Source organism: Netta rufina, assembly GCF_964035555.1.
Source record: "Netta rufina genome assembly, chromosome: 26".
NCBI classification, from domain to species: Eukaryota; Metazoa; Chordata; class Aves; order Anseriformes; family Anatidae; genus Netta; species Netta rufina.
Window position 1 is genome coordinate 5,040,808 of NC_140150.1, and position 14,006 is coordinate 5,054,813.

General features: G+C 63.5%; 1 protein-coding gene across 1 annotated transcript in view; it reads right to left on the reverse strand.

The window, feature by feature from the left end:
• Positions 1–1,500: 1,500 nt before the first annotated feature.
• Positions 1,501–14,006, reverse strand: part of SCUBE3 (signal peptide, CUB domain and EGF like domain containing 3) — a gene marked incomplete at both ends in the record, with an annotated part of 32,600 nt that continues 20,094 nt past the window's right edge. Inside the window, 16 exons of the mRNA XM_084301731.1 lie at positions 1,501–1,650; positions 1,845–1,924; positions 2,088–2,240; positions 2,685–2,882; positions 3,122–3,283; positions 3,374–3,541; positions 3,819–3,980; positions 4,086–4,289; positions 4,426–4,587; positions 4,668–4,784; positions 4,884–4,976; positions 5,297–5,413; positions 5,991–6,113; positions 7,134–7,250; positions 8,691–8,813; positions 10,463–10,579. Of these exons, the coding sequence (XP_084157857.1) occupies positions 1,501–1,650; positions 1,845–1,924; positions 2,088–2,240; positions 2,685–2,882; positions 3,122–3,283; positions 3,374–3,541; positions 3,819–3,980; positions 4,086–4,289; positions 4,426–4,587; positions 4,668–4,784; positions 4,884–4,976; positions 5,297–5,413; positions 5,991–6,113; positions 7,134–7,250; positions 8,691–8,813; positions 10,463–10,579 (2,246 nt within the window). The remainder of the gene's footprint in view (positions 1,651–1,844; positions 1,925–2,087; positions 2,241–2,684; positions 2,883–3,121; positions 3,284–3,373; positions 3,542–3,818; positions 3,981–4,085; positions 4,290–4,425; positions 4,588–4,667; positions 4,785–4,883; positions 4,977–5,296; positions 5,414–5,990; positions 6,114–7,133; positions 7,251–8,690; positions 8,814–10,462; positions 10,580–14,006) is intronic.

Genomic DNA, 14,006 nt, shown 5'->3' on the forward strand with positions numbered 1-14,006 from the left:
GAGGGTGCTGGGTGGCAGCGGGGTCAGTCCCTGTCCCCGGGGTCCTGTCCGGCCACGGTGACACCCACGATGCCATCGTCACCTGTGGTGCCTGCCTCTGAGGGCAGGATGGATCCCTCAGGCTCCTGCAAGCCTGGGAGGGAGCTCAGGAAATGGGTGCCATCGCGCTTCCGAGGGTGGCACCTGCACCCCATGGGTGGCATCTGCACCCCAAGGTGGCACCCAGCACCTGAAGGCACTTGGGAGCACAAAGCTTCCCGAGAGCCGAGGAGGGCGCAGACCCCAGTCCCTGGGGGCAGAGATGCTGGGGTCACGGGGGGGGCCCTGAGCGCAGCGGGATGACAAAACCCCTGGCAAGTGGCACCAAGGAGGTGCCATGGCCGAGGGCTGCACCTCGCCCTCCTGGCAGCCTCCGACAATCCCAAACTGCTCCGGATCAGCCCCAAAACGCGTGGCACCGATGCTGTTCACGGACAGGGACACCTTGAGACCTCCCAAAAACTCACCCCATCACGCAGCGTGGCCAAGCCCCGCTTCCCTGCAGAGAGAGGCGTGGGCTGTCCACCAAAAGTGTTATTTTTTTGGAAAAAAATGCGGCAGAAAAGGTTCCAAGGCCTGAAAACGCCATCGCATCGCTCGCTGGCAATCCAGGGCTGGGCTTGTTTGTCTGTTTCTGTGGCAGACACACATTCTCATTTCTCAGGCAGGTATAAATATCGTAGTTTCTAGTAGAAAACAAAAACAAAACCAAAAAAACTTCCCTCTAAATAATATAAAGAAGACTCAAACGATTGCACTTAATACATATGAAAAAAAAAAAAAAAGGTAGAAAGGAGGATATCCTAGTGCACAAACATTTACTCCTGCTCTTCACAAAGCTTGCTTTTTTCCGTCGACGAGTTCCTCTTTGGCAGAGCTTGCAAGAAAGTCTGGTTCCTTGGCACAAGTGTCTCCGGGGGGGGACAGGGGGGGAAGGCGGCCGGCTGAAGCCCTCCTCGGTCGCTGCAGTTTCTCTCCCGTGCAGCCAGACATTGTTCTCCGGGAACGTGGCTTGGCTTTCCTCCCGCGCCGAGCACCAGTGCCCCTGTGCGCCCGCCGCCGCGCCGTCCTTTACCTTCTCCTTGTTATTTTTTAATAAAGCAGGCATCATGGTGGGTTCTTTTCCCCCATCTCCTCCGCCAAGCTGTGCTGATGGCCAGGACCCAGGAGCTGCGTTACCTCCCGCGCCACCCTGGGTGAGCCCCGGGGTGCTGGTGGCATCGAGGAGCGGGACGGAGCCGGCGCGGAGGCGAAAAGGGAATTCAAAAGGGTTTTGGGGGAAGCTGCTTCGGAAAAGAGGAGCAGCATCGCCGGCGGCAGAGACAGAGCGTGCCGAGACATCTGCGGAGCGGGAGGTGGCGGTCCTGCCGGAGCCGAGCAGGGGGAAGGAGGAGAAGTGAAGTAAGAAGGGAGGGAGAGGAGGGTTTCCTCGGCAGCCGCGTGGCCCGGGGCGGCAGGGCGCTATTTGTAAGGCCGGAGGAAGCTGGAGACTTTGGAGCGCAGCAGCTTGATGAAGGAGCGGGGCAGCATCTCCTTGTGCTTCTCCGTGTACTTGAAGTAGTTCTGGGGGTGCGCCAGCACGTCGAAGAACGCCTTGATCAGCTTCTTGTCCTGCGGGGAAGCAGAGCCGGGGTCACCCTCCCTCCCGGTCCCGCTGGGGCAGGTCCCCAAAACCCCAGCATGACACCGAACCAAAGCAGGGAGTGTGAGTTGCACTCACACCAGGGCAGCCAGGGAAACACAAACCCCTCCAGCAGCATCCCGCTAAGCCCCGGGTGACAAGGCCCACGCGGGGACGCGCTCACCTTGAGGATCTCCTGGTGGTTCTCGGAGGCGTACAGCCTGCCGTCCCGCACGATGTCCTCCACCAGCTGCTCGTAGTCCTCTGCAACACCCGAGCGAGAAACCAGCTCAGGGGACGCGGCCCCAAACCTCCATCCCCCTCCCCAGGCACTCAGCTGCCCCCCAAGGCGTGCAGATTTGGGGTCCCCGGGTAGCGGGCGAGGCAGGGAGGCGATGCCGGGCCCAGCTGCTCTCCCCGTGCTCACCGTCGTAGGTGACGTAGGGGATCTGGAAGCCCCGGGCGCTGTTGGCCTCGCTGGTTTTGAAGTTGATCCACAGCTTGCGAGAGCGGGCCGTGAAGGCGATGGGCCTCTCGTACGTCTGGCACGTCTCGTAGGTGGTGATGGAGGACGGCGAGGCTGCGAGGGGAACAGCCGGGGGCTGCGTGACGACCCCGGCCCCACTGCGCCAAAGCCTCAAAGGGGGCGAGGGGCAGAGCAGGGGCACCAGGGTGGGATTGGCCACGTGCAGCGAGGCTGAGCCCCCTCCCAACCCCTCCTGTTAAATGGCAGGGGTGCCCACATCCCTTCCCTGGAATGGACGGGGCTCCTTCTTCCCTTCCAGAGGTTTTAACCCCGGAGAAGGCGTGCTGAAGGGCGCTCAGCCCAGCTCACCCTGCACAGCCCTACACACCAACAAGGCACCGAGCAGGCGGGTGACACCGATCCCCTCCCGCCCACCCATTTCCTAGAAGCACCCCACCACCTCCATCCCGGGACGGGGCTTTTCCCCTTGGCATAAATCAGCTCTGCTCTGCCAAACCACGGCTCTGCGCTCCCCCCGCGGCGCGCTCGGTTACCTACAGTTTTTCCGCATGACCAGGACGTCCCCGCACTCGTCCTCGGAGGGCAGGAAGATCTCCGGCACCACGATGAGGATCTTGCGCTTGGGGGGCGGGTTGATGTTCCAGGTGCACTCCACGTTGGCGGGGTAATTCCCCGGGTAGTTGGGGGACTCGATGTAGCCCGTGTACTCGCCCAGCTCGCCCCCGCACTGCCGGTCTGCAAGCAAGGTGGGTGAGGGCACGGAGAGCCAGTCCCACTGGGAACCAGTGGCACGGGGACTGGGACAGCGAGGGTTTACTGGGCGGCGGGGGGGGGAGAGCGCTCGGTGGCACTGCTCATTGCATACCCAAATAAAATAACCCCAAAATGCTATTTGAAGGAATTATCGGCTGCTTTGGAGGAAGGACCCCAGCTCGCAGCACGCCCACCCCCCCAGAGCACCACGGCCCGCTTACTTTTGCACTGGGACACGGAGGTGGAGCCGTCGAAGTCGGTGGTGGTGTTGCCGGGGCAGGCGATGCAGTAATTCTGCCGAAAATCGGGCTGGTAGGTGCCCACGGCGCAGCGAATGCAGCGGTGGACGCTGGTGTTGTAGTAGTGCCCGGGCGAGCACTGGACTGGGGAAGCGGAAAGCAAAGGGGGCTCAAAAGGGGGCACGGCCCCACGGAACCCCCCCCGTTACCCCCCGGGGGCTGTCTCGGACCTACCTTTGGTGTCACAGTCCTGGAAGGAGAGGGCTCCCTCGTGCTTGGTGGTCAGCCCCCCGCCGCAGGGGAAGCAGAGCGCCCGCCCCACCTCGGGCTGGTAGGAGCCGCGGGGGCACGGCTGGCAGGGCTTGAAGCCGTCGGCGGAGTGCTGGCCGGGGGGGCACTGACCTGCGGGCACAGGCATCGCTGGCACCCAGCACCCACGGGTGCCCCACGCCCAGCTCCTCGCCCCGCCAGGCTCGGCAGCCCCGAGAAAATAGGAGCCAAGTGGTGGGGCCCCTTTAAGAGCTTCTCCCCTGCTCCAAAATGGGGAACTCCTGGGGGTCTCCGGGGTGCCCAGGGCTTTTCCACCTTCTGGACGGGGACTGGTGGCAGGGCACTGAGATCGAAGGGTGGGGATGTCCCCAGGGAACTCCCCCCCAAATCCCCTCCGTGCCCCCCTTACCCGTGCAGCCGGTGATGTTGGTGGCTCCAACGGGGCCGAAGGCGTCGCTGCGGGGACACAGGTCGCAGGAGAGCTGCCCTTCCTTCTCCTGGTAGGTGCCCGAGGGGCAGGGGACGCACTGCTCCGTCTGCCCGTGGTAATAGGTTCCCTGCGAGCAGCTAACTGAGAGCCAGGGGTGGAGGTGAGCGGCACGGCAGGGGGATATCCCTGAGGGGGGGGGGGGACACATGCCAGCCCCCTCCCCGGCTCCCCGCGGTGCCCCCTTACCACACTTGGTGCCCAGGCGCTGCTGGCCCGGCCCGCAGCTCTCCTGCCGCTCGGGGGCCACGCTCAGCTTCCTCGCCACCTCGTACTCCATCCCGGCGAAGCGCAGCAGGAACCGCTCCTGGTTGATGGATTTCTTCAGGGCTTTGATGGCCGACTTGAGCTTCTTCTCCACTTTCTGCCGCAGGCAGTGCAGGTTGCAGCTGGCTGGGTGCGCGGGGGGGAAAGAGGGACGGCGGCGATAAGGGGGAAACCCATCGGGATCCCACACCCCACCCCAGCGGGACACCAAGGACCACTTGGGCTCTCCTTCCTGCCCCCCAAACACCCGCGCCGTGCCCACCTGTGGTCTCCTCCGGCTTGATCTCGGCCTCAAACTCCAGCGTGATGCGCGTCACCTCCTTGCCGGAGGAGTTGCGCGCCCGCCGGCCCTTCCCTTTCTTGGACGAGTCGCACTTGAGGTTGACGAAGGCAACCTGGCAGTCGGAGCAGGGTGCAGCACCGCCTGAATGAGGGGGGGACAAGTCAGGGCCCTGTCTGTGCCGGGGGGCACACGCGGGAGCATCCCCTCCGACCCTCCCTCACCTTGCGCCCCGGCCTTCCCCGCCTCGTCCTGCTTGCCCTTGGCCCGCGGGTGCAGGTGGCACTTGGCGTCCTTGATCTTGAAGGAAGCTTTCTGCTTGATTGGCGCAACGACAGCCTCTAAAAGAAAAGGCGGGTGCTGAACCAGCCGGGGGGCACGAGGGGCAGCACGGGGGGGGGGATTTAGGGGAGGGGGGTGGCTGCTCGGAGCCCCCTTACCGAGGCACTGCTGGCTGCTGTTGGCCGGTCTCTGCTGGCTGCCCTGCCGCAGCACGGGCGTCCCGCAGCTCACGGTGTAGCTGCTGTCTGACTCTGTGGGAAGGAGGAGCAGGCTTTGGGGGTGCCCCTCGGTGCTGAGCCCCCCCGGTGCAGCCACACGGTCCCTACAGGGTGGCGGTGGTTGCCCCAAGGGGGTGCAGAGACCCTGGGGGGCAGCACCCAGCACCCCACCGCCCGGCTCCTGCGCTGCGCAAACCCATCCCGAGGAGCCAAACTCAGCCAGGAAAAAAAACCACAAACACTCCTTTTCCCTCATCCCAGGGCTCGGGACCTCAGGGTGCTCCGCCAGCTGCTCCTCTGCCACCAGTTTGTGCCAGGCAGGGAGATGGGGACCCCCCCGAGCCCCCCCGTACCTGGCTGGAAGCGAGCCTTGGAGGCGCAGGTGAGGGCGCAGCTGTCCTTCTTGCCCGTCTTGTTGCAGGTGAGGGTGGCCCGCGGCGGCACGGAACCTGACAGGCATTTCACCAGCTCTGAGGGACACGCACCAGCTGGTGACGACAAGTGGGGACACCCGTGGGTGGCACAGAGCCACGGCGGGACCCCCTCGTCCCCCCTCAGCTGGCGGCACGGTGCGGCGTGGGGCCCCGGGAGCAGCATCCCACCCCCTGGCCCAGCTCCTCCTTGAGCTGTCACTGCTGGGATTTCAGGATTTTTAGGGCAGAGCTGCAGTTTGCTGAGTCTTTCCCCAGTGAAGGGGGGTGGGCGGGTGCCAGAGCACAGCCAGGGCCACAAAAATCATTCATTTAGGGGCACCTGCTGGGGCACGAGCTCACGGCCAGCCCCAAGCACGGTCCATAAATCAATGGCCATAAGTCCATAAATCAGGACAGAGGGAGCAGGACAGCACATCCCGTCCCATCTAGACGCATGCCATACGGACAAGGGACCCCAGACAAAACCACCCTGCTCTGGAGCATCCCTGCAGCGGGATGCCCCAAATCCCAGCACGCCACCCACTGACAGCCACGGTGGGGGCCGTGGGGTTTCGGCACCCCCCAAGGCTGTGCTGGAGCATCCCTGGCAGCAGCAGGCCCTGCCCCGACGTACCTACGCAGTCCTTTTTGTTCCAGTGCAGCTTGCAGCCGGGGGGACAGGTACACTGGTAGCTGCCGGGCGTGTTGATGCAGCCGAATTTGCAGCCCCCGCGGTTGATGCTGCATTCGTCCACATCTGGGGGGACACGGGGAGAGGTCAGGGGGGCAGAGCGGGACCCCTGTGATGCTGAATCGCTCCCAGAGCGGGATTTTGGATGGCCAAAGTGCACAAACCCTGTGCCCCAGCAGGGTGCTTCCAGCTCTGCCTCCTCCCAGCAGCCGCCCCAGCTCCACAGCCCCAATTTGGGGGGGGTTCGAGGGAAGCCCCAGCCGGTGGCACCCCCAAGGGCAGGGGCCGGGCGGCGGCGGGTGCAGCCCACCCAGGCTGAGCCCGGCCCCACGGCAGGCTGGGGAGCTGCGGGGGGCAGCAGACAGAGCTGACATGGAAGCATTTAGCAGCCCAATTCAAAAGGCAGCTGCTTGGCAGCCCGGCCCCTCTCCCCGCTGCTCCCCTCCAGCACGGCCCCTCCGCGGGGGGACCCCCGACCCCAGCCCAAAACGGGGCACAAACCTGGTCAGCCCCCCCCCCCATCTCCCCGGGGCTGTCACCTCTCCCTGCTGCGGACCCCATGAGGCTCAGTTCCAACCCCAAGCAGCCACCGGGGGTCTCAGGAGGGTCACCCCCTCCCCTGCCACGACCCTGCTCCGGCACCCCCCGCGCATCCCATCTGCTCCCCGCGTCCCGGGGCGCCGCACGCCCCCGCCCTTGGGAGCCAGCCTGAGCTCAAACCGAGCTCAGCCCCTTTTGATGTTCCCCTTCCCAACCCCGTCCCAGCTCCCTGCCAAAAACGCGGGGGATTTCTCCCCTCTCCGCCGCTGCAGACAAGTCGCAAGCTGTTCCTGTCGCCCCGTTTGAAGTCGCAGACACCAGCCCCTGGCTGCGCGCGCCCTCCCCACCCGGCCCCGGCACCGGGTGCACGGCGGGGACACGGGGCAGCCCCCCCGGGACCCTCCAAACCAGCCCTCGGGGACAGCCCCAGGGGGCTCGCAGTGACCGTGCCGTGGGGCTGCCCCGTTTCTGGGTGTCCCGAGTGCTCCCCCCCCAGGACCCTGAACCCATCGGGGAGGTGGGGACCCAGCACCCGCCCGGCCCTACCTCCGCAGTGGGTGAGGCCGTACAGCGTGTAGCCCTTGTTGCAGAGGCACTGGAAGCTGCCGGGGGTGTTGATGCAGAGGTGGTCGCAGGTGCGGTCGAACGAGCACTCGTCGATGTCTGGGGAGGGGGGAAAAAGGCAAGGTGGGGAGCTGAGGGCTGGCACGGTCCTCCCCCACCTCCTGCAGCAAACGGGGGGGCTGCGCTGGGATGCTCTGGTTGCTCTGGGATGCTCTGGGACCCTTCCTGCCTCCAAGCTCCCTCCCTGCACGGTCCAGCTGCTGCCAGAGCATCTGCAGCCCACCACACTGATGTCCTTCCCCCTCCAAACTCCTGCAGCCCCTCCGCACCCAAAACGTGCCAAACCATGCCCTCGGCACGGCTGCGGGGGCCCTTGGGTGCTGCCCGGCGGGCAGGGCTGTTGCACGGGCACGTCCTGCCCCGGGACGGTGCCAGAGCTGTCTCCGCACCCCCGCGGGGCACCTCTCGAGGGCTGGGCGGCCCCGGCTGCGCGGGTGAGCCCAGCCCGGCGGGTTTGATCCTCGTTTCATTGGCTTCATTAAGTTAATTGCCGCGCTCACGTCAAACTTGCAAGAGCGCGCGGCACCTGGACGGAGATGAAAGAGGTCTCAGCCCTGGAGCGTCGGCAAGCCCTGCGCCCCCCTGCTGGGGCCAGAGCCCGAGCTTTTGGCTTGCAGCAGCTGCGTTCGAGCACTGCCCTCGGCTCGGGGCATGGGGGGAGCCCCGCGCCCCCCCAAAACGGCCCCGCAACCTGTGGTGCCGCGCCCTGGCACGCAGCGGCAAGGTTTGGTGAGATTTTGCAGGACGTCGGGGTGGGGTGAGGAAGGTGGGAAAGCCGTGCTGAGCAGGAGACACAGCCCTCCCTCCTGCCCTCTGACTGATGGGGAAGGAGGAAAGCCTGGCAAAGGCACCCAAAGCCTCGCTCTGCATCCAGAGCATGGCCCCAAGCGGGGAGCAGCCCAGGCTATGGGACGGGCAGGCAGGATTCAGCCTGTGGAACGGCCTGGAGCTGTGCCAGGGGAGGTTGAGGTGGGCAGTGAGGAGCCATTTCTGCTCAGACAGAGCGGGCAGGCGTTGGGACGGGTTGCCCAGGGAGGTGGGGGAGTCCCCGTCCCTGGGGGGGCTCCAGGAGAGGTTGGGGCTGGTGCTGGGGGACACGGCTCAGTGGGGACAGTGGGGGGGGGGTGCTTGGAGCAGGTGACCCTGGGGGGCTCCTCCACCCCTGATGACTGTGTGATTCTTCCCATCACCAGGCCCAGGAACACAACGGCCTTGAGCACAGCCCAGCCCCTGCGGTGCAAATCACTGGTGTGCGAGCACACGCGCTGTAGCAGCGAGTTTAGGTGACGCCGTGGTGAGATCCCCAGCAAAAACTCATGCAAGAAAACACAAAGCTCTCAAGAAGCCAAGCAGGGTGGGCGCTGAGCTGTGCCCACCCAGGGCAGGACCCCTGCTTGGGGACGGGACCACAGAGGGAGGGACAGGGATGAAGGGCAGGGAGAGGCGAGGGCTGCGTGCCCGGGTCCCCAGCGCCCTCACCTTGGCAGTTCCTCTCGTTGATGAGCAGCTTGTAGCCCTTCTTGCAGCTGCACTCGAAGCTGCCCACCGTGTTCCTGCAGATGTGGTCGCAGCCCCCGTTGTTGAGCCGGCACTCGTCGATGTCTGGTGGGGACAGGACAGGGACACCCCTTGCACCCCGGGCTGGTGACCGTGGCCACCCCCGGGGGCGTTTGGTCCTCCCCAAACCTCCCGGCTCTGCCCCTGGGCTCTGACCCCAGCAGGATGGTGCCAGAGACCTGTGGGATTTGCTGGGCACCCTTTGCTGGGCCATTTTTTTTCTTGCCATCACCAAGGCTGAAAACGACGACGTGCCATAACTGCAGGGAGCGCTGGGGACCTGGAAAGAGGCTGGCCGGGAGATGCAATTTTTTCCCCCTTTTTTTTTTTTTTTTCCCCTCCTAAACACAAAATTTACTGCTAGGAAATGCCCTGTAAAATGGAAGGGGAGCAGGAAGAGGCGGCTGTCTTCCCCGGCTCCCCGGCCCCCCGCTGCCAATGCTGGGGCGACAGCTCTGCCTCTCTGGGGCCGAGGCTTTCCCTTTATTATCGCGGGGGAACCGGCTGTAAAACAGCTCGCAATTGTAATAAAACCCCCAGACGCAGGGGATATGGCTCCAGGTTATTGCACTTTCCTGGAAACTGCCGAATCGGAGGGGCAGCGGGCGCTGAAAAAATAACAAGGGGGCAGGGGGCTTCTGGAATCAGTCAGCAGGTAGACAGCTCGCGGCGGGCCGGGGCTTTGCTTTCAACCAGGGTCAAGTTCCTGGAGCTGCCGAGAGACAAAACGCAGGCACTGCCCCGTCCTGCCCCGGGGTCACCGCGTCCCCTGCACCCGGGTGCACGCGAGGGGCTTCTCCCCTGGCCGACGCACGGGGACGGGGACGTCCGTGGGAGTGTGAAGGGTTTTGCAGCACCCCAAAGCATCGCCCACGCGGGACCCGGTGCTTGAACTCGGCCAGCAGACCCGGCAGTCACCCCACAGAGCCGCAGCGGGACCCGCACACCCCAAATTGCCTCTAACTTGACCCAAATTACCCTTCCCAGGGGGGTTGGGGTCAACCGCGGCACCTCTAGCAAGGAGGGTCCCATTGCCAGCTCCGAAGGAGCAAAAACAAGGGGGTGCCATCACCCTGCAGCCACGGTCACTGGGATTTCCCCACCCTCTGCATCAGCCCCTGGGGCTGCCAGTCCCTAAAGCACCCCCAGGGTCGGGGCAGCCAGATGGGGGCTTCGACTGAGAGCCCCTGGCACCGTGTGGTTGGGGCAGGGGGGGCTTCAGGGCTGTGCTGGGTCCCCAGCGAGCCCCAGGGGACACAGGGTGGGGGGTAAGGGGCTGAGCTGGGTCCCTGAGAGTCCCCTGGGGATCCTGAGCCCTGGCCAGGCCGTGGGGAGGGCGAGCAGCTCCCCTTGTGTGCATGGTGCCAGGTTTGCAGGACAGGGCGCTGATGCATTTTGACACATCTTAAAAAAGACAAAAAGATCACAATTTGGGATTTTCCCATCTCAGCAGACACCCAAAAAGCTTTGCAAACCTGGCCTCAGCTCCTCGGATCCTCCCTCGAGCAGAGCACCCGTGGGTGCCCACTGCACCCCAGGAGCCCCGCAGAGGGGTGTTCCCCCTTCTCCACCCCTGGCTGCAAGCACGATTCAAGCAAACACCGTGGGGAACGTGGAGCTAAGCCAAACCCGAGCCTTTTTGAAGGGCTCCGAGGACACAGATGAAGGCTCCCAAGGGCAGAGCACCTTCCTACCTTTGCACGTCTTCCTGTCGGGCTGGAGCATGAAGCCCATGGGGCAGCTGCAGTGCACGCCCGTGGCAGCGTCGTGACACTTGCTGTCGCAGCCTCCGTTGTTCACAGCACACGTTTCTGCAGGGAGAAAGAGAAAAACAGAAAAACCCGGGGGTGAGGCTCACGCTGCCCAAAATGTGCTGCTGCTGCTCGGGGGAGAGGCAGAGGCTGTGACCCTCCCTGCTCAGCTGCATCAGCCCTGGGCTCTTGGCGTAGCGCAGCCAAGGAGCCCCCCAGTTAATAACCCCCCTGAGCACACGAAGGGAGTGCTTTGGGGTTGAGGCACGGCACGATTTCAGCTCAGGGCTCGGCTGCACACCCGCTGCATTTTCCACCTCGGCAGCACTCGGTGCCTTTATAAGTCCTGGCTGCTGCTCTCCGTGGGTTTTGGCTGCGAGATCCTTGGCTCATCCCAGGCTGCAGGCAGGGAAAAGCACCCAGATTTCTCGGTGTCTGTCCTAGCCCCTGCAGAAGCCTCCTGCCTCCCAGCAATCAGCACTTTAGAAGTGGGCAGAGGCTGGTGGCACAGCTGGGGCACACGGGAACAGCGGCTCCACGGAGGCAGAGGGAGAAGCAGCTCTGCAGGATTAATCCTGCCTTGCTCAGCTCCCAGCTGGCAAATGGTCCTGTGTCCCCCAAGAAAAGGATCAGGTGAGATCAAATGTTGGCCGCCCCGAGGTGGAGGAATTGCATCTCCCAGTTACGCCCCAGCAGGGTGAGGCTTTGGGGCTTTTCTGCCACCAGGCAGGAGCTGGGGATGGGGCTTGGTGAAGGGGCAGCATGGTGTAAGCCCGACCAGCAGGAGGCTCGGCCAGAAACACTGTGAAAAATAAAGAGAAAAAAGCTTTTGGACTCCTTGGGAGACTCAAAGCAACCCTCATGGTGCAAGCAGGCGACAGATCTGCAGGTTGTGGCTGGAGAACCCAGCACCGCTCATGGGGACACCCAGGGACGGTTTCTAAGATGTTCACCCCCAAAACGCCCAGGCACAGTTCCAAGCTTTTCACCCCAAACACCCAGGCACAGTTCCAAGCTTTTCACCCCCAAACACCCAGGGCTGTCACAATTCAGGCGTGCAAAACACACTCAGAGGGCGTGCACGGTCCCGGTCCGACACCAGATGCACCCCAGCACCCCCAGAGCACTCAGCCATTGCTCCCACCCTCACTAAAGCCCCACGGCTCGCTCCGAGCTCCAATTCCCACAAAATCCACTCCCAACATTTGTACATCCCACGTTCGTGTCCCCTGTCCCCAAGTGTCACCCACTGGCAGGCTCGGCCCAGCTGGGTGCCCTGGCCGGTCCAACGTCGCAGGCTAATTCGGGCGAGGTTTTGTAAAATTAGAACACACACACACACGCAGGCAGCATCAGTGGAAAAAAAATCCGGTTTAGAAAAAAAAAAAAAAAAAGCTAATTATTTCAGTATTATCAAAGTCAGCTGTTGCTGGTAAAACTAGAAGGGACACTAATTTAAATGAGGCATTTTCAGCTTGACAGCTTCCCTGTGAGATCAATCTTCAATTTTGCTCCTAACCACCAGAACAATGGCTCGGAGTGCATTAAGTTGTTCACAAAGGGTAATAAAGTATTCCTTTCAGAGGGCTGGTCGCTCGGATAAATGAGGCGCTCGGGCTTCAAGGAACCCGACATGAAAATGCCTTGAAGAAATTCCTTGGAAAGAGCAAAACCCCAGGTCCTGCCGCTCCTTGCGAGAGCCGCGTGGGGCACAAACGGCTGAGCCACGCAGCCCCTCGCTGCAGGGCGACGGAGCTGGGATCGTTCTGTGCTCGTCTTGCCGCTGCTATTTTTATGATGTCCCATAATAAGAGAACAAAGGGACCAGCTCGCGAAATGAATGGCCAGCGCGATTACAAAACGGCCAGGGAGGGATTTGTGCAGATACGGGTCCCGCAGCCAGGTCCTCACGGCGCACGCAGCCTGGCCACGACGGGGCCGGCGGCGTTACGCCGAGGGGAAGGGAAACTTCATGGGGGCTCGATTAAAAATTGAACTCGGCCTTTGTCCCAGTGGCTCACGCACAGGGAGCCCCGGGAGGGTTGGATTAGCAGGGTCGCTGCAGAGATCCGACAACATGCTCAGAGCAAATGCTGCTTTTGGGGTGATCGAGGAGCACGGCTCCCTTCTCACCTCCCAGCCCCTTTGGGACTTTTGGCTGGGCTTTGCAGCGAGCCCTCCCCAGTACCCCGTGCAGGATGAGGCCGGTGCACGAGGGGAGCTGAGCAACCCCAGCTGGGACACCACAGCAAAGGGGGAAGCACATCCCAGGGCTTGCAAAAAAAGCTTTTGCGAGCAGACCACGGGCTCCTGGGGTACCTGAGAGGCAGAGAAGGGTTGGGGCCGGGTGCTGTGGGGCTGTTCGGGAGCCGGCCCTGGGAGAGGAGCATTGTTTGGTGGTGCTGGCAGCCCGGGGGCTGCTGCGAGCCTGGCGCGAGCCAGCGTGAGTCACCGAACCACACAGGGCTTTGGCGAGGGCCCCCGTCGCTCGGGGAGGGAGAAGACAAAGCAGCTTGTGCGCACACAAACGCTCCCACACACACACACACACACACACACACACACTCGCTCCATCCCAGCCTCGCTGTGCCACGACCATGCCCTTGCATCGCCCCGATCCACACCGGGTCCAAGCGCGCCCTCCCTGCCCACACGCGCTCCGGCTTCGCCTCCACCCACAGGGAAACGTCAGCCCCATGAGCTTTCTGAGATAACTGTGGGGCAATCGGGGTGATTAGGAGCAGCTCTGCTCAGCACAGGGACAGCCCCGAGCTGAAGGTCCCCCCCCCAAAGGGAAGAAGCCTGGGGGAAGGCTCTGCAGAGCCCCCCGAAGCAGAAATCGGGGAGCTGCACACCTGAGCGCACCGGGAGGCTGCGTGCACCCAGCACATCCCGAGTTGGGAGGTTTTGTGCTCCCAGCACGTCCCCGATCAAGCCTCCGGGCTGCAGGCGAGGTTCTGAGCCCTCAGCACGCCCCATGTCCTGGCTGGCAGAGCAGAGGCGTCCCCTGGCCTCGGGGCAGGGCTTGAACCTCGCTGGTGCCACAGCGATTGCGAGGAAACCCCCAGGGAAGCAGCCACGGTGACAAGCCTGAGCAAAGCTCGCTGTGAGAGAGCCTCCGAGCAATTTGTCAGCATGGCGAGCAGCCACGCTGGGACACGCCAGGTCCCCAAATGTCCCCACCTGTGCCTGCATCGGTCAGTGAGCAGGGGGAGCTCCAGGAAGGGGTAACTTTGGGAGAGCCCGAGGAGCAGTGCGGTGTCACCCGGAGCTGGGGTGGCTCCTGGGGACCTGTGGTGATGGTGTGGGGGCTCCTGGGCACACGGAGGGAGCGGTGTCACTGCGGGGTGCTGCTTGAGGGCTCCCCAGCAGAAAGCATCGAGGGAGCAAGCCCTGCCCTGTGTCGGGCACGCCAGGCTTGCAGCACGGCTCCTGCAAATGCCTTTTTTAACTGCCCCAAGGCACAGGTGGCAACTGCTCCCACCTT